Source organism: Vitis riparia, chromosome 17, assembly GCF_004353265.1.
Source record: "Vitis riparia cultivar Riparia Gloire de Montpellier isolate 1030 chromosome 17, EGFV_Vit.rip_1.0, whole genome shotgun sequence".
Taxonomy (NCBI): Eukaryota; Viridiplantae; Streptophyta; class Magnoliopsida; order Vitales; family Vitaceae; genus Vitis; species Vitis riparia.
In genome coordinates this window covers 10,885,986-10,905,890 of record NC_048447.1, presented here as the reverse complement: position 1 = coordinate 10,905,890, position 19,905 = coordinate 10,885,986, and the positions used below count along the sequence as shown (strand labels likewise).

The following is a 19,905-nucleotide window of genomic DNA, read 5'->3' as shown; positions in this document are numbered from 1 at the left end:
AACTATCATAAGTGAATTTGTATGTGTCCCTTGTGGTTCATCTAATATTCAGGCTTTTATCGGAGTTTTTACACCAAAATAATAATACAAGTATGTATTTTGTGAATTATTGGTAACTTTTGAAATGGTTTCCTGTAAGAAAAATTGACTCTGAAGCATTATTATTTTGTTTTGAATGGAGCATCAAATTGTCTCTCTTATGGTACCATCTTGCACATGAGGGTTGTTTTCCTCATGGATCTTTGGTCTCAAATGCTAGATGTCTCTTGTATTTCCATAACTTCTAGTAATATATATGAAATTTATGAATTCTTAGTGATACTTGTTTCAAAACGTCCTGTTTCTTTAATCTTATAACTTTTTCAGGTCGAGGTTGGAAAGCTTCTGAACTGCGCCTTAAATCTTGGGATGATCTTCATAAACTATGGTATATCCTTCTGAAGGAGAAAAACATGCTGATGACTCAACGCCAGATGCTTCAATCACAGAACCTAAGATTTCCTAATCCAGAGCGTATCCCAAAGGTAAAAGCTCCATGATGATTTTTTGATAGTGTTTTCTTACTACCCTAACTTCTTAGGTGTCTTTTCAATTGTACAATGGTTTTCACCATTCAAATGATGTAATCATTTAGCCTCCACCATAGGTACTCGAGATTGCATCTGCCATTGTTGTTGTATGCTATCAAGTTAGTGATACTTCTACACTAAGTAACACAATGTTATATTGGTTTACTGAACAGGGATGTTTAAAAATTCAGTCTCACTGTTCACATCTTATCAGGATGCTAGTAAACCAATGAAACATCAAAATCCATTGGGAATAGTTCTAGGAATTGCCTGTTTGCTGAGTTGTTTTTGTAAATGTAATTAAGAATGGAGTTCTAGTATCTGGACTGGTTCTTTTTTTTTGTTTTATTTTGTTTTCACTTTTTGATGTTGTTTTTAATCAGTGAATGTATGAAAATACACTATGTACCTTAAAACTAAGAAGAGTATGTTCTGGAAAATAATGTAAAATCTACCATAGTGAACCACCTAATCACAATTAGAGATGGAACATGAAGAAACTTGTTTAACCTTAGAACAACTGGAAAGTGGTGAAATAATGTTGCTTTCCAGTATATTTAAGATGGATCCCTGCCCTTGGTATTTCCTTTAATTCCTTTTTTTCACAATGCCCGAACAAGTATTATTCTTAGCAAGAATTTTTTTTTTTTTGACAACCCAACTCATTCTTAGCAAGAATGTTGTTGTGGGATAATGGCTATGATGATTTGAATGACATTATATAACATTAAGATTTTTTAGGTTCAGCCAAGGCTTAGCTCAGGACCCCACTACTTGTCATATTTGGTTTGGCATCCTAGTGCAATGATTTGGAGAGTCATGATAGTTTCTAAGGAATGTTCTTATCTGATTGTTTTTGCTCCCCATTTTCGTCAATTAGCAATAATTTTTCTGTGAACTTTTGGAAATATGTAACCATGTGGCTTGGCAAGGAAATTGGGTGTGATGGGTACAGGACCCTTACATATATAAAGCCTGATGCTTACCGAATTTGGGATCCTCATTTTGGTCAACCAGCTATGTAAGCTTTTATTTGAGGGATGCTCTTGCACCAGTGAATGTTGCTCATTTTGGTGTTTACCAGACTGATTTCACTGTTACATTTTCCAGCCTTGCTCTTTGATGCCCTTAGTTGTCAACTTGTGAAGGCTCAAAATTGATTCTTGTGCTACAGTTCAGGCCTTTGAGTAGCCATAGCAAGCAGTCTTCTATCCAGTGATTCCTTTGCAACCTAGGCCCATTTAGGATTTCCTATGTGATTATAGCTGGCTCATTTAAATACTGTTGTCTTTGGTGCACATGTGATTGCTTGGTGCTAGAAGATTCCAATGAGCTTGGAAGAAAGTGGATATCTTGAATGCCATCTTAGATCTATAATGAAATTCAGTGAAACTGCTAGACTTGGTGCATATTAAGCTACTAATTTGACCAAAAAAAATTTAGGCTGTTAGATATTGGGCAAACAATGTATAAAAGCTCATGTGAGCTACAACTTAACACTTGGTTTTATGAGTGGCATTCTTTGGGGCACATAGGATCAATAAATACGGGAAATAAACAAGCAATGAGGTTCAAACTCATAACCTCCTATGAAACAAAGGTTTGATACCCTGGTAAACTAACAATTTGACCTATGCTGTTTGGTAATGAGTCAACAATGTATATCAAAGCTCATTTATGCTATAATCCTAACGTTACATCATTATATCTTCCTAGTGGTCTGAAATGGAAGCCATAAAATAAGCCCAGAAGTTCTCATTAACGAGTCAATCCTATATTAAGACCAAAAGTTTGCTGTTGGGAATTTGATGTTTTGCCTGTTTAAATCACTTGGGTGATGTCAAGTTTGGTAAAAAAGTTTCTCTTGGGATGACATGGTTCCTTTGTAGGAAAGAAGCAAAACAGGGAGAGCATTTGAAAGCAAAGAAGCAAAACAGGGGATGTATATTTTCTTGGGGCAACCTTATGTCCTATTTTCTTGGCAACCTTATGTTGTGGGTTAGGATGTATATCTTTAGAAATCAGAAGAGTCAGAAGACAGAAAATCTGACACATGATCAATGCCTCAATTCAACAAAGCTTTATCCTAACTACTTTGGGTCTATTATGTGATCTCTTGACAAATTTTTTACAACATTGGTTCATCTTAGCCCTACCTTAAGACATATCTTCCATTAGATTCTTGGCAGTTATGTTGTTTGTTGTTGCCTCTATCTTCATCCATTCTTTTTTTCTGCATTTCTTCATGTTCTTGCTGTCTTCAAGTTCAATGATAAACATTTCTTCACAGATACATTCATCATTCTTAGTTGCACATTACTGAAGCCTCTTATATAACTTTATCTGATCTTGTTCTTGGTTGGTGCTGCTGTACCACCTTCTGAAACATTTCTTATTTGAAAATGAATGTGTCATGCAATGTTTTAGAATTCTTGGAATATGTTTAATTCTTGGAATATTGCTCAAAAAGGATAATTAAAAGGGTTTTAACAACTTATTTGAAAGCTTTCATTCTATATTAGTTGAATAATTCAGATTAAAACTGTGCAAATAATAATCAATTAAAATTTAAAAGAAATAATGCAATTTTCTTTTAAGAGGGGAGTAGTGTTTTTTCTTTTTGTTGTTTGGCGGGGAGGTATATCTGTGTGTCTATTTGTATCTGAGCTGTTTTCTTTCTTTTCAAGGGGATAAGGGGCAAGGAGGGCAACTGTTAGCATCGTTATGTTGCCTAGTCATTTTTTACCATCTTGTTTCTTAACTTCACAAGATTTGTAACCATCCTAGAAAATTTCCTTTAATTTAATAGATATTTTATGATCAGAACATACTCATTATTTTTACACTCAATCCATATTATGCTGGTTCTATTGGCAATGTCCAGTAAAATTGGGAAAGTGATTTCATGAACAAGGATTGAGTGAACTTGCTTAATGCAATATTAGATGATAAAGGACTTATTATTTATTTCTCATGGTTCATGCTGCAACTTTATGGGAAGGGGTGTTGCTAGATCCCTCGTAAGATGAAGGCAATCACTGCTTCTCATGCATATCATTGATGTAGTCTATCATTTTGCTCTTCACTGTTGACTGGATATGGTAGGAACTTGATGTAGGACAACCCTAGGATGGTTGTCTACACTCAAGGGTAGGTGGACTAGGGTTTTATTTTTAGGGTGTAAGGAGAGGAACAAAGAATAATTTTTATGGTAGAGAAAATTATAAGATAAGAAATAGAGAGAAAGAAGAAATAATGAAGAAAAAATGGAAAAACCTTAGAGTCTTACTAAGGCCTTCTAGGGGTTTTACCTAGAAGAAAATCAATGGAGTCTCACCATTGAGGGTTGCAACCTTGCAATGAAAGAAAATATAATATTATTCATTAATTCATCTCTTTGATTTACATTGATTAGCCTATTTATAGGTTTCTTTAAGAAATCCAATTATAGGCTTCTTTAAGAAATCCAAAGTCTACTAGGACTCTAATAACCTATTATAATTCTAATTCTAATTATAACATCTAAAGTCTACTAGGAGTCTAATAACCTATCATGACTCAAATTCTAATTATATTGTAACTCAACTAGCTAATCCTAATTTGATTTCAACAAATACCAATCCCAATTCAATTCTAATTAATATTAATCCTACTTAAAGTTTACTTAGGTCTTCCTTTTCTTCCTTGAATAAACTTTAAAAGACTTTCCCCCATCAGAACTATTTATGAATTGATATTAAAAGTTTTACCGTGAACTGTAAATGTCATTGTTAGAAATACAAAAGAAAATTGAGCCTTCTAACAGAACCAGTTTTTTTTTGCTTATTTACGTGTTGTCCTGTAGGATCTCAATTTTCACAGAACCTTGAGAAATTGAACAGATTGAGATTCCCTAATCAACAATGCCATGTTTGTGCTTATATTGCTTTGAGTGGAATGGCTAGTCTGAGAAAGTTTCCTATGAGTAACAGACAACATTTTAGTTACTTATCAAAAAAAAAAAAAAAAACAGACAACATACTAGTTAGAACAGAAATTCTCTGAGGCCTGGACTCCTTCAACTTCTATGAGAAGGGCATAATTTCTAGAGGTAAAGTGGGCCATCGTGCTGTATCTCTATGAGGACAAGGGTGTCCTGAAGGCCTCAGTTGTAATTGTGAGTTAAAAGCCTTGGATGGGTTGGACATGGGGCTTATGGTTCTTGTTTTAAAATTGTTCTTACTTTTACCTACCATCCTTTGTTTTTTTCCTCCGAAGTTTGTCACAAATGCAACTTGACTAGTTATGGCTGTCTATGTGGTAGTTGTTTACTCATGTTGCGATATACCCACATGTATTTATTAACTTTGTAGGGACTCACCCTGCTAACTTTATGCCAGAAACTAAAGTGAACATACCCAGTTTTGACTTTGATTCAATGGTTTTGGTCTGCAAAATTACTCCAAAGCCTCGTGCTGATGCCACCTGAAGTGCTGGCCTGTTGCTATAGTGCCGTATTTATTACTTTGCTATTCACCTTAATGTAGAAGCCCAAATTTCTCCTTCTTTTCCTGTCATTTGGGTGTCATAATTGGTAATTGAATGGTTGTTAATGATCATGAGTTCAGGTGAGGAAGTCGATGTGCCGAATCAAGCATGTGCTCACTGAGAGAGCAATTGAAGAACCCGATCCCAGGAGGTCTGTTGAGATGAAGAGGATGATAAATGATTTGTGATAGCTCCAACTCACTCCCTCTCCCATTAGCATTGATGTGGGTTGGTTGCCTGTAGGCCCTGCGGTAATGCTGACTATTTTCAGATGTAAGACTGCAACACCCTGGTCATTTGAGGAGTATATTCAACTGTTTTGGAATCCAGGGTCAAAGATATGTTGCATGAATTTATAGATGGCTGCATTTTTGTCAGTGAAGTCAGTATTATAAGCAATAATGATTGTTGAACTCATAATGTACTCAGCTTGTGTGCATGGTAGATATTTTGGAACATTGACATGGATTACATGTGGAGAACTCTTGTGAGAATATCCCAACATGTTATTATAGATCTTTGCATTATGTTCACAACCTACATGATCTCCAATATCCATTGCACCTCATACAGGGTTTCATGCTCTCATTCTCTTTGCTGAATTCAACAACTACCTGGATTTGAATGCAGGATTCATGTGGAATTTGACCATAATAATTGGATACATGTGGGGTTCACTCCTAAGCCATTTTATGAGTTATAGGATTAAGACAGGCAATTATCTATGATTCGATTCTTTAATCATGGCTTGAATACGACATGAGCCATGATTAAAACCTTGAGCCAATGTTGTTGTGTCTATGGGAAGCATGAGCCTTGACTACAATGAAAATGGGAAATTTTCCTGGTTCATAGCCCATATGAAAAAAGTGGGTAAATTTTCGTTTTTCTCCATTGAGAAAGAGAGTAATATCATGTGAATGAGTCAGATTAGTTCAAAATGGAGTAGTGCTCTGGCTATGTCAATGGCTCAAATCAGTTGTTGAATGTGTTCAATATGATTATTTTATAAAAGGGGTAACAAAAATTTTTCTTAAATCAAAGAGTAAAGTTACGAGTTTTCGATAAAATATGATATATAAATTTTTTTTTATCAGAGTACATAAAAACAATCAAAGATAATACCATTGTCTCTCCAACATCAAAATTCTAAATAAACCCTTAACAGAGAATAAAATTAATTCATAGTTACAATTTAAACACATGAGAAGAAGTATGTGGCAATAAAGGAAGATGATGGACAAAACCCATATATTGAGAAAAGAAAAGTAGGAAGGGTGGGGTGGTGAAGAAAGTGGGTGTTGGAGGACCCCCATGAAATTTCTTTTTGTTGGTGATGATGTGTGTTGGGACACCATGGGACAACCTTAACTTCTTCCCCATATACCACACCCTCATGTGGATGATGTAGCTGACAAGCCACCAGAAGGTGACCTTACCTAACTCTCAACTTCCCCACACCCCCTGCCCTCTTCCCACAGGTAATCCAAGTATTCTTCATATAACCAATCACAACAATCCAAATTCACCCACCCACCAAAAAGTAAAATTCACTGTTGAGATCGAAAGCTCACACCCAAAAACATTACAAGAATGAAAAAAATAATAATTGAAAAAAAAAAAGAAAAGTCAAAACACTACCCCAAATGGATCAGTCAACACTCACTTCAGTCTAGTCACATTCTATTTTTTCCTTCACTCACCTCACCCGCGGGTGGATTTATAGCTACTCTGCCCGAACTGCCCGATCTGCCCATCTGCCCGTCTCTCTCTCCTCTACCAAGTACCAAGTACGCCTTTCCCTTTTGCCGCCTGGCTTTCTCTCTCTCTATATCGCTCGCACCCTTTTCTCTGTTTTCTCTCTCTAGGTTTTTTGTTTCTCTCTCTCTAGATCGATTCTGCGGAAGGCGGCTTCGAAATCGAAATCTATGGATCTGGGTTCGAAGAGGAGTACTAGAATTGATTGTTGAATTAGTTTTTTGTTTTTGGGTTGTTTGTGGTCGGGGTTTTTAGATTTGTCGATGAGGGGGAGATGGTGAAGGAGGGGTTTTCGGGTGGATCTAGGGTTTCGAGGAATGGGAATTGGTGAATTCTAGGGTTTCGAGGGTGGGATTGAGGCGGGATTGATGGTTGTCGTTGGGGAAGAAGGTGGGATCGGAGCGGGAACTGGCAAAAATGCAAGGCTATGCATGGGCGGGAAGGTGAGGACAGGAAACGGAGTCAGCACATGTGGTCGGTCCCTACTCGTGGCACCGCGTCTGTAGCTGATGATTCTTCGACATCTACAGCTAATTCTTTCTTAAAGGTATTGTTTTTTGGGGTTTTGGTTGATTTGCTGTTTGGCGGATGCGGAGGCGTGGGTGTCTTTGTATTGGTGTGTCTGAGGCGCGAATTAGTGAATAAACGAGCCCAATTTTTGAGAATTGTTGTATCCAGTTGGTTTGTTTGGTATATAATTCAGGAAAGAAAGGTCAATCTTTAGTTGTTATTTTGATTGAGGAAATGAACCCTATTTCCGAGAATTGTGTGTTACTTGTTTGATTGACATGGATTTTGAACTATACTTGTATGTTTTGGTTGGTGTCTTTGTGACAAATAAATCAAACATGTTAGGTCCACCAATTTTATGAGGGAGACACTGATTTTGTATTTGTAGATTCAGTGATTGTTTGAGGCTTATGTAAGCTGTGGAAAGGGCATTTTGAGCGTTGCTATATTTTGTCACTGGATTTAGATTATGGAGCAAGTTTGATAATTAAGGTTTGAGAGGTAAGATGTTCTTTTTTGCGGTTGGATGCATTCGTAAGGGCCCTGAGATTTTGGGAAACCTTTGAATTTCATGACTTTCTGGTTGGTTGATGTTTTTAGATGTTGGGAGTTGCCCAAATTATTATACACAGAGGAAAAACACAAACGATATAGATTTTAGATTTTAAACTCTGGTTGGTTGCTTTCCCAACCGTAATCTATGTTGTGGGCAATAATCAATGTCATGTATGGATGGTTTATATTCAGCTGGATTAGTAGAGAGGCTTACAAATTGCATATAGCCAAGTGGTGTTTCTCTCCTGTGCTGAATGTGTTGAAACATGAATATTCTGACTTGTGGCATGATGTTGATTATAGTAAACGACAGGAACGGTTATTCATTGTGGAATATTTGTTGTCTTCCCTTTTCCTGAGCAGTTCAGTGGTAATTTTGCTATGCCAAAAGGCGAATGCGGCTTTTATTTATATGTCAGATCATTTCTTGATGTTGGAGTACCCTTTTCTTTCCTTTTTGTCAGTCAATGGATGCTGCAGTTCAGTTGATACTTTGGTGGACCCAATTAAGGTTTTGTTAAGTTGGATTTTAATATCAAATGGAGTACAAGGCTGGATTTTGAGTTCTTACATCAAAATATGCTTTAGTTATCTTTTAGTAACTCGAACCACATTGAGAATTTTTATGTGATTTTTAAATATGTGCTTAGTTTTGACTTGGAAAACAGTTTTCCTTTTGAAAACCAGAAGAAATGGAAATGGCATGAATGCATTTTGAACTTCATTATTGGAAATTTTATGAAACTTTCAGAAAATGACATCTGAAGTTGTTTGCATGTTTTCATTTTGGAATTTTTATTTAGGGTTACTAATCTGCATTTTTTTGACAAAAAAATTCATTTGCCTTTTTCAAAATTTTGAACAAAAACCAAAAGTTTTGTTGCGTCCAATGGTCTATAAGATAAACTGGTATGAAGTAGAAATGGTTAAGGTACCTTTTCAGTCAGATCCTATTATGTTTCTGAGTATGGGTGGTGATGTCACCTTCTCATCTAAGCTAATATGGAGTCCAAAGGCACCTCTAATGTTGGTATTTTTTTTCTTTATTTTATTTATTTTTAAAGAATGGCATGGGAGAAAATAGTCACTATGGATAATCTCATGGGAAGAGGATGTTAGCTAGTCAACAGGTGCTGCCTATGTAAGCATAATTTTGAGTTTGCTGATCAGGCCTTATCCATTGTGATTCGGTATGTGGAATGTGGGCTTTGGTTTTTTCTCTAGCGGGAGTGTCTTGGGTTCTACTAACTTCAGTTAGAGAAGCATTGCTTAGCTTGGAAGGCGCCTTTCTGGGTGCTCAATGTAGGATGGTTCTGAAGCTGATCTAGACTTGTTGCGAATAGTGGATACCAGGACTTTTGAAGGGTTGGAATGTAATGGTCTAGCTGTAAAATAAGGTTTCTTAAGGACCTTGTTTGTGGGTTGGAGTGTGTGTGTGTGTGTTTTGGGGGGAGGGGTTGTGTTTGGTTTTGAATTTTGTTGATAGATTGGGCATTGGTTATAAATTGTTGGGGCTTCGTGTTCGTTTTTGCCCTTTTCTCTAGGTGTGGTTCATATACATCTTGTATACATGATTCCCCAGGAAAAGACAAGGTTTCATTATCTGTTTAGGGTTTCAAGATCTATAGTTTGACAGGAATGGTATCATCTGGTTGAGATTTGTGGGGTATAATTTTTTATATTTGAAGGTTATAAATAAGTGATATCTGTTTAATAGAAAGAAATTGAACAAAATAATGGGAAGTATTGGGTATAAAGACAAAATTGATATCGAAAAACAGGGAACTACCCATGAGGATCACTTGAAATTGGGAAGCAAGTTTTTTGCGAGAAACATGAGCATATGAACTCATGAACATAAGTGGCAGTGACATTTGGTTGTAAACTTGAGGTCCCAAATTGGAGCCTCCCTAGTATTTGAACCATATATAGGGTAGAGAGGGGAGTCCGTGATACTTGGGTTTTCTTCATTGGCAGGGAAAATAAATGTTTTGTTGCTCGGGGTGGATTTTCCATTACTAAAAAAATTCCCTATATAAATTTGAAGTCAATAGGCAGTGGCGGAGCCAGAAAATGACTTGAGGGGGGCAAATCTAGCTATTAATTTTATGTTGTTGTGGGGTGGGGGGGGATGGGGGGCAAAAATTGAACAAAATGTGTGTGTAGTCTAGTAGTAACAATGGACTCTTTACATATTCACGGGAAGGGGTTCAAATCCCCCTCTATTTAATTTATTTATTTTTTTAAATTTCAGGGGGGCATGGATTGGATCCACCCCTGTCAATAGGGATGCTGCTTTAGAAGCATCTAGTTTTAAGTTTATAATATTGAGTGTGTTATGCAATATTCTATCTTTTGTTATATTATTTTTGCCTTAGGACAATTTTTTATTAGAGCTCATATTTATTTGGAGCAATGTTTATTTTTATCTAAATGGAACTTAAATAATCGCTCATGGAACAAAGCATGCATGGTGCTCATTGAAAAAAACATGGTAACGACTATTGCATAGCTGGTCTTTATGACAAGGTCATTAATGTATTCCTTTTTAAAGTCCATCGAGGTTATTTTGGTGGGTTCCAATGCCATACTAAGAAAACTTTGGTAATATCCTTGTTGCATGTGGCTGCACAATGTTGTTGCATCGGTAGCAAATGAGCTGTAGAGGTGATCCACCTGGGTAGTCTTGTCTTTTCTTGCTACCAGTCCCAAGCCTGAATAGAGGAGTGTAAAACATTACTTGGGCCTGTTTTAGTTGATATTACTTGATCTAGCCATTTAGGAGAACTGGCTATTAAAGATATAAGCTTTAGCTAGCTAACTGACTTGATGTATATATTGACTAGGTTTTATTATCACCAAAATAGTTCTCAAGAATATTGTGTATTATTTATTTATTTATCGTGCAAAACTTGAATTGCTGCCATATTTCCTGCTCAAAAGGAAGATTACATCTTTAAAATTCTAATCACTTTCTGGTAGATGTCGGTCGAAAACAATGCTACATGTGCACTGTAATGTAGTGTCTAGTTTTTCATGGCCCTTCTCTTGCTGCTACTTGGGGCACACCAAATCTTGACCTCCTAGTGTCTGGTAGTATAACAGGTTTATTTCTGAGGCAAAGAGTCATATTTTTGTTAATTGTTAAAAAGTTTTATGAATAAAGTGGGGTTGTTTAGATCAGGGCCATCAGACTCAAGTTGAACCATGCTCATGGTGGTAAGTTTTTCTGTAACCTATCTTTTAATGGAAAATTTTGAATGAATCATTTATAAGTTACATTTTGAAAAAGAAAGAATGTGGCTAGTTGGTAACGTTTAGGAACTCTTCAGTCTAAGTGCTCTTAATGTTTTTCATTTTTAAAGGTCATTATCATTAACCAACATATTGACTATGTAGAAAAATTATATTTAATGTTAGATCTATTAATGATATCCAATTATCTCAAAGATAATTTCCATTTATGTTTTTTTAAAAGTTTGGATCACAATTGTTGAAACGCTGTTGTCTTGTTTTGCATCTTTATATAGTTTTGGTTATTTTATTTTCATGTAAACTTCTATTGCTTTGCAGGATGGTCGCAACATTAGCGTTGGTGACTGTGCTCTTTTCAAACCATCCCAGGATTCCCCACCTTTCATTGGAATAATCCGTTGGTTAACATCAAGTAAGAATAACATAAGGTTAGGTGTGAATTGGCTTTATCGACCTTCTGAAGTAAAGCTTGGCAAAGGCATCCTGCTGGAAGCTGCGCCAAACGAAGTTTTCTATACCTTTCATAAGGATGAGATTCCTGCTGCATCATTACTCCATCCGTGTAAAGTCGCATTCCTTCCTAAAGGTGATGAACTTCCTTCGGGAATATCCTCGTTTGTGTGCAGGCGGGTTTTTGATGTTGCAAACAAGTGTTTATGGTGGTTAACTGATCAAGATTATATTAATGTGAGTTTTAGTTGCCCTTTCATGCGTAGCATTCTGCTCTATTATTTATTTATTTTTAGGAGGGGGATAATTCATATTTCATCTTTTCTGCAGGAGCGACAGGAAGAAGTAGATAAGTTATTATATAAAACGCGAATAGAAATGCATGCAACAGTGCAGCCAGGTGGTCGTTCTCCAAAACCAATGAGTGGTCCAACATCAACATCGCAAATAAAACCTGGTTCTGATAGTAGTACTCAAAACTGTGCCACTTCCTTGCCTTCCCAAGTTAAGGGAAAGAAAAGGGAGCGAGGAGATCAGGGCTCTGAGCCCATTAAACGTGAGCGCCCTTCAAAAACTGATGATGGGGATTCTGGTCACTCTAGACCAGAGAGCGTTTGGAAATCTGAGATTGCTAAAATTACAGAAAGGGGAGGGCTTGTTGATTCTGAAGGGGTTGAGAGACTTGTGCAGCTCATGCAGCCTGAGAGAGCTGAGAAGAAAATAGACTTGATTGGCCGTTCAATTCTTGCAGGTGTTATAGCTGCCACAGAGAAGTATGATTGCCTTGGTCGATTTGTCCAGCTCAGGGGCTTGCCTGTATTGGATGAATGGCTCCAAGAGGCACATAAAGGAAAGATTGGTGATGGTAGTAGCCCCAAGGACAGTGATAAATCTGTTGAGGAATTCCTATTGGTTTTACTTCGTGCACTCGATAAGTTGCCTGTGAATCTTCAAGCCCTTCAAATGTGTAACATTGGCAAATCTGTTAATCATTTACGTACTCATAAAAACTTAGAAATTCAGAAAAAAGCAAGGAGTTTAGTTGATACATGGAAGAAACGTGTTGAGGCAGAAATGAATATTAATGATGCGAAGTCTGGTTCAAGTCAGGCTGTTGCATGGTCTTCAAGGCCACGTCTTTCTGAAGTTTCTCATGGTGGGAACAGACACTCTGGAGGCTCCTCTGAGATTGCCATGAAGAGCTCAGTCACACAGCTTTCTTCATCTAAAACAGCTCCAGTTAAGCTTGTACAGGGGGAAATTGCCAAGTCTGGGTCTGCATCCCAGGGATTTACAAAATCAGCAACATCACCTGCATCAGTGAGTACTAGCTTAAAGGATGGTCAAACCCGCGTTGCTGGTGCTGGTAATGCCTCTGATCCTCCTCTAACGACAGTAAGGGATGAGAAAAGCAGCAGTTCTAGTCAATCTCATAACAATAGTCAGTCTTGTTCAAGTGACCATGCCAAAACTGTGGGTTTCTCAGGGAAGGAAGATGCTAGGAGCTCGACAGCTATGTCAATGAGTGTGAGCAAGACCTCTGGTGGTGCTTCACGGCATCGGAAATCAGTCAATGGCTATCCAGGGCCTGCTGTGTCTGGAGTGCAAAGGGAAACCGGTTCAAGTAGAAGTTCTTCCTTTCAAAGAAATCCTGCCTCAGAAAAAGTATCACAGTCTGGATTGACATGCGATAAGGCTTTTGATGTCCCCACTGTTGAGGGAAACAGTCACAAACTGATTGTCAAGATCCCCAATCGAGGCCGCAGTCCTGCACAAAGTGCGAGTGGTGGATCTTTTGAAGATCCTTCCATGGTGAACAGTCAGGCGTCTTCTCCCGTGCTTTCAGGGAAGCATGATCAATCTGACCGTAATCCGAAGGAAAAGAGTGATGTTTATCGAGCTAATAATACTTCAGATGTGAATACTGAGTCATGGCAAAGCAATGATTTCAAAGATGCAATGACTGGGTCTGATGAAGGTGATGGGTCACCTGCTACTCTTCCTGATGAAGAGCGCTCCAGGACTGGTGATGACACTAGGAAAATCAAAACTGCTTCGTCATCATCAGGAATTGAACCCAAGTCAGGGAAATTGGTTGAGGCTTCTTTCACCTCCATGAATGCTTTAATTGAAAGTTGTGTCAAGTGTGAGGCTAATGCATCTGTTTCAGTTGTTGATGATGTTGGAATGAATCTGCTTGCTAGTGTGGCTGCCGGAGAAATGGCCAAACGAGAGTCAGTTTCACCTGCTGATTCTCCACTAAGAAATACTGCTGTTATTGAAGATTCTTCTGCAGGCAATGATGCGAAATCAAAACCAACAGGAGATGACATCTTGAGAGAACAAAGTCAGTCTAACTACGGTCCCACCGGTGATACTGAGAAGCAGGGTTTTTGGGCTAAGGATGGATTGCATCATTTACCTAAACATGCATTGACTAACAGAGAGAACAATGAACATATTAATTCTACCAGTATTGATTTAGTAAGAACTTCAGAGCTGTGCTCAGAAATCAACAGAAAATCAGATGAAACAGTGGTTGGTGCTTCTGTGACTGCATCCCCTGTGAGCACAACAGAAAAAGGCAGTGATGATGAACAAGGGAAACAACTTCATGAGAAGAAGGCAGCTGTTGATGGAGTAAATGTTGATGGTATTCCAGATACTAAACCAAAGGTGAGCAGTTCTTCATTGGCTGAAGATAAAGTCAATGATGTCCTTCCCTGTGTAGAATTAAAAGAAGAACAGTCATCATATGCATCATTAGAACCTGATGGTGAAAAGAATAATGTTAATGAAGGTTTGAATACAGAGCAAAAGCCACCAGCTTCCATGATACCTTCGGACTTTGTGAAAGGAACTGAAAAGGAAGTGCCACTTCCTTCTGGTTCAGGTAAAGATTTGGTCCCAGAAAATGTTGATCAAATGAAGGCTGAAAAGGTTGATGAAATTTGCGTCTCAAATCAGGCTAATCAGATGGAAGAACAGAGAATTGAGCCAAAAAATCATGCTTCAACTGCTGCTGAGAATCGAGTTGTGGCTGGTTTGTATTCAGTAGCAACTGATCACAAGAGGGAACTTATGGAAGAGAATTTAGGAAATAAAGAGGTTCTTGAGAACTGTTCTAGTGGGCAAGCTCCTTACAAACAATCACCCACATTTCCTGTGTTAGAAGTGGAACAGCTTGTAAGGCCTAGAGGATCCAAGTTGCCAGGTGATGAAGCGGATGAAACAGAGGAATGTGCTTCCACCACTGCAGATGCTTCTTCCTTTTCAGCTACAGGGGGATCAGATGTGGATGGAAAACTGGAATTTGATTTGAATGAAGGTTTTAATGCAGATGATGGGAAATTTGGGGAACCAGTAAATGTAGGTACACCTGGATGTTCAGCTGCTGTTCATTTAATTAGCCCATTGCCTTTTCCTGTTTCTTCAATGTCCAGTGGGCTTCCAGCTTCAATTACAGTGGCTGCTGCTGCTAAAGGGCCTTTTGTTCCTCCTGATGATCTATTAAGGAGTAAAGGGGAACTTGGGTGGAAAGGATCCGCTGCTACTAGTGCTTTCCGACCAGCTGAACCAAGAAAGACACTTGAGATGCCATTGAATGCACTGAATGTTCCATCTGACGCTACCAGTGGTAAACAAAATCGTCCTTTGTTGGATTTTGACCTGAATATGCCCGATGAAAGAATTCTCGAGGACATGACTTCTCGAAGCTCTGCTCAGGAGACAAGCTCTACATGTGATCTTGTTAGTAGTCGTGATTTGGCACATGACAGACCTATGGGTTCTGCACCCATTCGTTGCTCTGGGGGCCTTGATCTTGATTTGAACCAAAGTGATGAAGTGACTGATATGGGGCAGCACTCAGCAAGCAACTCTCATAGATTGGCGGTCCCCCTTCTGCCAGTTAAATCTTCTTCATCCGTTGGATTTCCTAATGGTGAGGTGGTTGTCCGAAGAGACTTTGATTTGAACAATGGTCCTGTTCTTGATGAGGTAAGTGCTGAACCATCATCTTTTAGCCAACATGCCCGAAGCAGCATGGCATCCCAGCCACCTGTTGCTTGCCTTAGAATGAACAATACAGACATAGGGAACTTCTCATCTTGGTTTCCTCCGGCAAACAATTATTCAGCTGTCACAATTCCATCCATCATGCCTGATAGGGAACAACCATTTCCAATTGTTGCAACTAATGGGCCACAAAGGATAATGGGTCTTTCGACTGGTGGAACCCCATTTAATCCTGATGTCTACAGGGGCCCTGTATTGTCATCTTCTCCTGCAGTTCCCTTCCCCTCAACCCCATTTCAATATCCAGTATTCCCTTTTGGGACCAATTTTCCCCTGCCACCAGTTACTTTTTCAGGCAGTTCAACTTCTTTTACAGATTCCTCATCTGCTGGGAGGCTTTGCTTCCCTGCTGTAAATTCCCAGTTAATTGGACCAGCTGGTACAGTTCCATCACATTACCCCAGGCCTTATGTGGTGAACCTTTCAGATGGCAGCAACAGTGGTGGTCTTGAGAGCAATAGGAGATGGGGAAGGCAGGGCCTAGACCTCAATGCAGGCCCTGGAGGTCCAGAAATTGATGGGAGAGAGGAGTCCGTGGTTTCCCTTGCATCAAGGCAACTCTCTGTTGCCAGTTCACAGGCCCTAGCAGGGGAGCAAGCAAGGATGTACCATGCGGCTGGTGGTGTTTTGAAGAGGAAGGAGCCTGAGGGAGGATGGGATACAGAAAGGTTTAGTTACAAGCAATCCTCATGGCAGTAAGAATCTGCTATGGCACAGTTGGCTGACCATGGAGGCTTGGTAAGTCTTCTAAACATGTTTACCCTATCTCTGTGCAAGGTTCAGTTGAGACATTTTAAGTATTAAAACCAGTTAAGAGCATCTCCTAAGCACTCTTATTTCCCATGCAATTTTTGCAATTACCAATTTCAATATGCCGTATGATTGTTTTATTTTCTTAATGCTAAGTCATTCCTAGTAGATAAAGGGGTGACATTGTTGGAAAAAAGGCATTGTGGCACATTGTGATTGGTAAATGTTAGAATTTGGGGAAAAAGAGGTGATTTCAGAAGAGATGCTCTTTTCAGGGCTTATATGCACTTTCTATTTGTTCTCACTTCTCATATTACATACACTTTGACTGCATTTGGAGAAGGGTTACCATAGAAACAAAAGCTTCGGAATTTTTTGTTGTTTAAGAGGAAGGTGGGAGAAGAGTTTGAGGAAGAAAAACATTTTTATGGTTTTTCTCTCAGTACAGTCCGCTAGCTCTAACCCCTCTGATCTTGAGAGAGAAGTATATGTTGAAATAAGACTTCCAAAATATTTGCCTGTTTCTCTGCTTATCTCAAAGCAAATGCATTGTTAACCTGCATGCTCTGTTGTTTCTTTTTCTGTTGGGATGAAATCTTTAACAGAACTTTCTTACTTCTTCTTTGGGCATATGTTTTTTCTTTGATAACAATGAACTGTTGTTGTCTTTAATGCTATCAAACTGATTCTAAGTTTTTGGTTTCACTTTTTTGCCTTTCCAGATGGGAAGTGGATAACCCCCCCGGAAGTCATCATCTAACTGGTTTGCTCTCAGAGGATGGGTGGTAAGTGAGTTATTTGATGTGTTCATAGTCTCCGACCCCCACCTTTTCTGGTTGTATCAGTTGTATTAAAGGCTTTCTCTCCGGGGCCTGCTGGCTGTTTGTTCTTAAATGTATTCTGGGTGGATGCAGATCAGTTTCCCCTTTTGTAGATATTTAACTGTTAAAGCATGCTCTGTGTTGCCCAGACATACAAAATTGGTTCCGTACTGATGCTTAGTGCATCTGCCCTTTATCATGGACCCAACTCCATCCCCTCGTCCCTCCATTCTGGCAAGGGAGGTTGGTTGTGAACTGCTTTGAGTGGAAGCCCTTTTGTATCTGCTTTGTTAATTTATCTCGCCTCTCTCTTATGCTCATCTCTCTTTCATTTGTTTTTTTCTTCCCAACATATACAAGTGTTAGGATTTTTTTTTTTGTTTAAATTTAATTTATCTGGCATGATTTAGTTGCTGTGGTTGATGTATTTTGAACTTTCTTTAAAACCCAACTATTTGTCTCATTTGCTACTGTTTAATTTTCTGCCCCAACTCTGATAATCTTAGATTATATAGATCACATTTGTAAATTTTTTGCCTCCTTTTGGTTTAGCAGGATCAGACCATAAATCTTTTTATTCTTATATTTTTGATCCTTTTGCTTACATGTTGGCTATCACTTTTGGGTAGGTTGTTTTGATGGAATCCCATGTAATGGAAATGATGGTGTATAATGATGAATCTTATTATTGAAAGGACATAAACCATTTGCTTGTGGTTGCAGTTTGGAAAATGTAATTTAAGGTCTTACAAGATTACAGCATGGTTGTGATCTTGAAGTGTTCTTGTCCTAATTCAAATGTGTGTCATGGTGACAGTTTGTCATCAGATAGCATAAACCAACAATTATTATATTTTCTTTGCAGTTTGGTGTCTGCAATGAAAGCAACTGATCTTATCCCAAAACTTGCAAGCCACAGAAGATAGTATGGTGCTCATTGAGCTCCTGATGATTATAAAATGTTGTGATTCTTCTTTAGATATTGGAATTTCTTAGTTGTTTTTGAGTAGGATTTATTTGGGATCCACCATTTGGGAAACTATGGTGGATCCTTTTTTAAAAATCTTCAGTTGCCATTGGGTAATATTTCTTGTCCTGAGAATGCAAGGCCCTATCAGAACCTTTTGCTGAAGTGGTGAAGTGTTAGGGAGAGCTTGTGGGATGTTCCAGTTTCGTGTTCCAATGGGGACAAAAATTTACCTATATAAAAAAAAACCTTCCTTCTTTCAGCTCCCTTTGTCTGGATCTACCCCATCAGACATTTCAAACCCGCACAAGGTTGATATTGGCAAGAAAATATTAAGAGTATGGATTGTTGGCCTCTTTTTTTCTTTTTTGGTTCATTTGCTTCCTGCATTTGAATTAGAATATCTCTGCCATCCACATTATTAAGCCAGATTGCTCAATGTCTTTTATCTTCTCCCCTTGGTGTTTGCATTATAAGTGATGGTTCAATCTTTATTTTCTCAACAAAAATGTCAATTGGCTGCATTGATCTGATCTGAATGATGATTTCTTATTTGTTATATATGGGAGTCTCTCTGGGGGTTGAATTCTGGACCTGGAAGGTTCTTTGTCTAATGTGGTGTCTGGGTGCTTAATGTATTGAATTGAGTTTGTCTCAAATGAGCGAATTTTGCACTTGACAATGCACCTGGAAGTGTGTTTACTAACGTAGCTGAAATTTGAATGTGGGTTGTGATTGTTCTGGTGTCACAGGAAGTTTGTTCCTTTGTCTCATGATTTGATGTCTCGATCAATCAAAATCTCAGTCGGGATGCGAAGAAGACGCCGCCTTTTATTTCATTCTCTTCTCTAGGTCCAAACTCTTAATATGGAGAGAGGAGCACATGACATTTAAGCGGTTTTATACCCTGGTGCATACAGTATACTAGCAATGGCACTCGATGATGCAAACGTCATACTTTGCAAAATCCTGATGGGGATCTTGCTTGGACCCTCACAACCAATTAGCAAAAAATCACTCATGGCAGGCAGAAGGCCTCTATCCATAGCAGGATGGTTTCACTTCGCCACTGATTATTCATGGAGTAAAAAACCTCCTCTACTTGGGTATATGCACATACATATATATGTATAGATGATGTAACAAACCATTTTCTCGAGTTTCCTTTCATATTTCACGTGCTATCAGTACCTATTTCATTTCGATAAAACTTCAAAATCCTGTTGAATTAGCAATTCTTTTATGATCAAAAGCTTGTTCAGGTTTATGGGAGTTGCCTCGTGATCCTATTTAACTTATTCCCCCTTTTGTCACTCGCTATACATAGGCCTGCTTTTTCCTATTTAAATCATATGCCCATTTGAGCTTTTCAAGACCGAGACCGAACCCATTCTTATTCTGTCTTATCTAGTATCATTATTCATCCATATCCAGCGTCCCCATTCAACTACACTCATCTTATGATTACGCTGCTTCTTAGCTCCCAATAATCAGACCATGACAAGAAGGCAAAACCTAATGAATTGGAGGTGAAGACAACTGAGGCTGAAATGAAAAAGCAAAGGGTAGGGGCCTCCTTAAGATTGGACCCACCACGCAGGTCCATCATGCGGTAGCTGACCATGGGTGGCCCATTCTTGAAGCTATTAATCATAAAATGGTTGAC

General features: G+C 38.5%; 2 protein-coding genes across 6 annotated transcripts in view; both read left to right on the top strand.

Annotated features, from left to right (window-relative positions):
* Window positions 1–5,636, top strand: part of LOC117905237 (39S ribosomal protein L47, mitochondrial) — an 11,713-nt gene extending 6,077 nt beyond the window's left edge. For all 3 annotated transcript variants that reach the window (XM_034818190.1, XM_034818189.1, XM_034818188.1), the window contains exons 3-4: window positions 367–524; window positions 5,177–5,636. In XM_034818190.1, the coding sequence (XP_034674081.1) occupies window positions 367–524; window positions 5,177–5,284 (266 nt within the window). In that variant the 3' untranslated portion in view covers window positions 5,285–5,636. The remainder of the gene's footprint in view (window positions 1–366; window positions 525–5,176) is intronic.
* A 1,277-nt stretch (window positions 5,637–6,913) lies between these two features.
* Window positions 6,914–19,449, top strand: LOC117904020. Of its 3 annotated transcripts, none has more exons than XR_004649559.1 (5): window positions 6,914–7,401; window positions 11,493–11,861; window positions 11,955–16,439; window positions 17,174–17,236; window positions 18,992–19,449. XR_004649559.1 is itself a non-coding variant. In XM_034816544.1 (4 exons), the coding sequence occupies exons 1-3, from the start codon at window positions 7,282–7,284 to the stop codon at window positions 16,398–16,400; spliced, it is 4,935 nt and encodes a 1,644-aa protein (XP_034672435.1). In that variant the 5' UTR covers window positions 6,914–7,281; the 3' UTR covers window positions 16,401–16,439; window positions 17,174–17,986. The 3 variants fall into 3 exon arrangements, 1 of the variants encoding a protein (XP_034672435.1); XR_004649560.1 differs by lacking the exon at window positions 18,992–19,449 and adding an exon at window positions 18,138–18,901; XM_034816544.1 differs by lacking the exon at window positions 18,992–19,449 and having other exon boundaries at window positions 17,174–17,986.
* The last annotated feature ends 456 nt before the right edge of the window (window positions 19,450–19,905 follow it).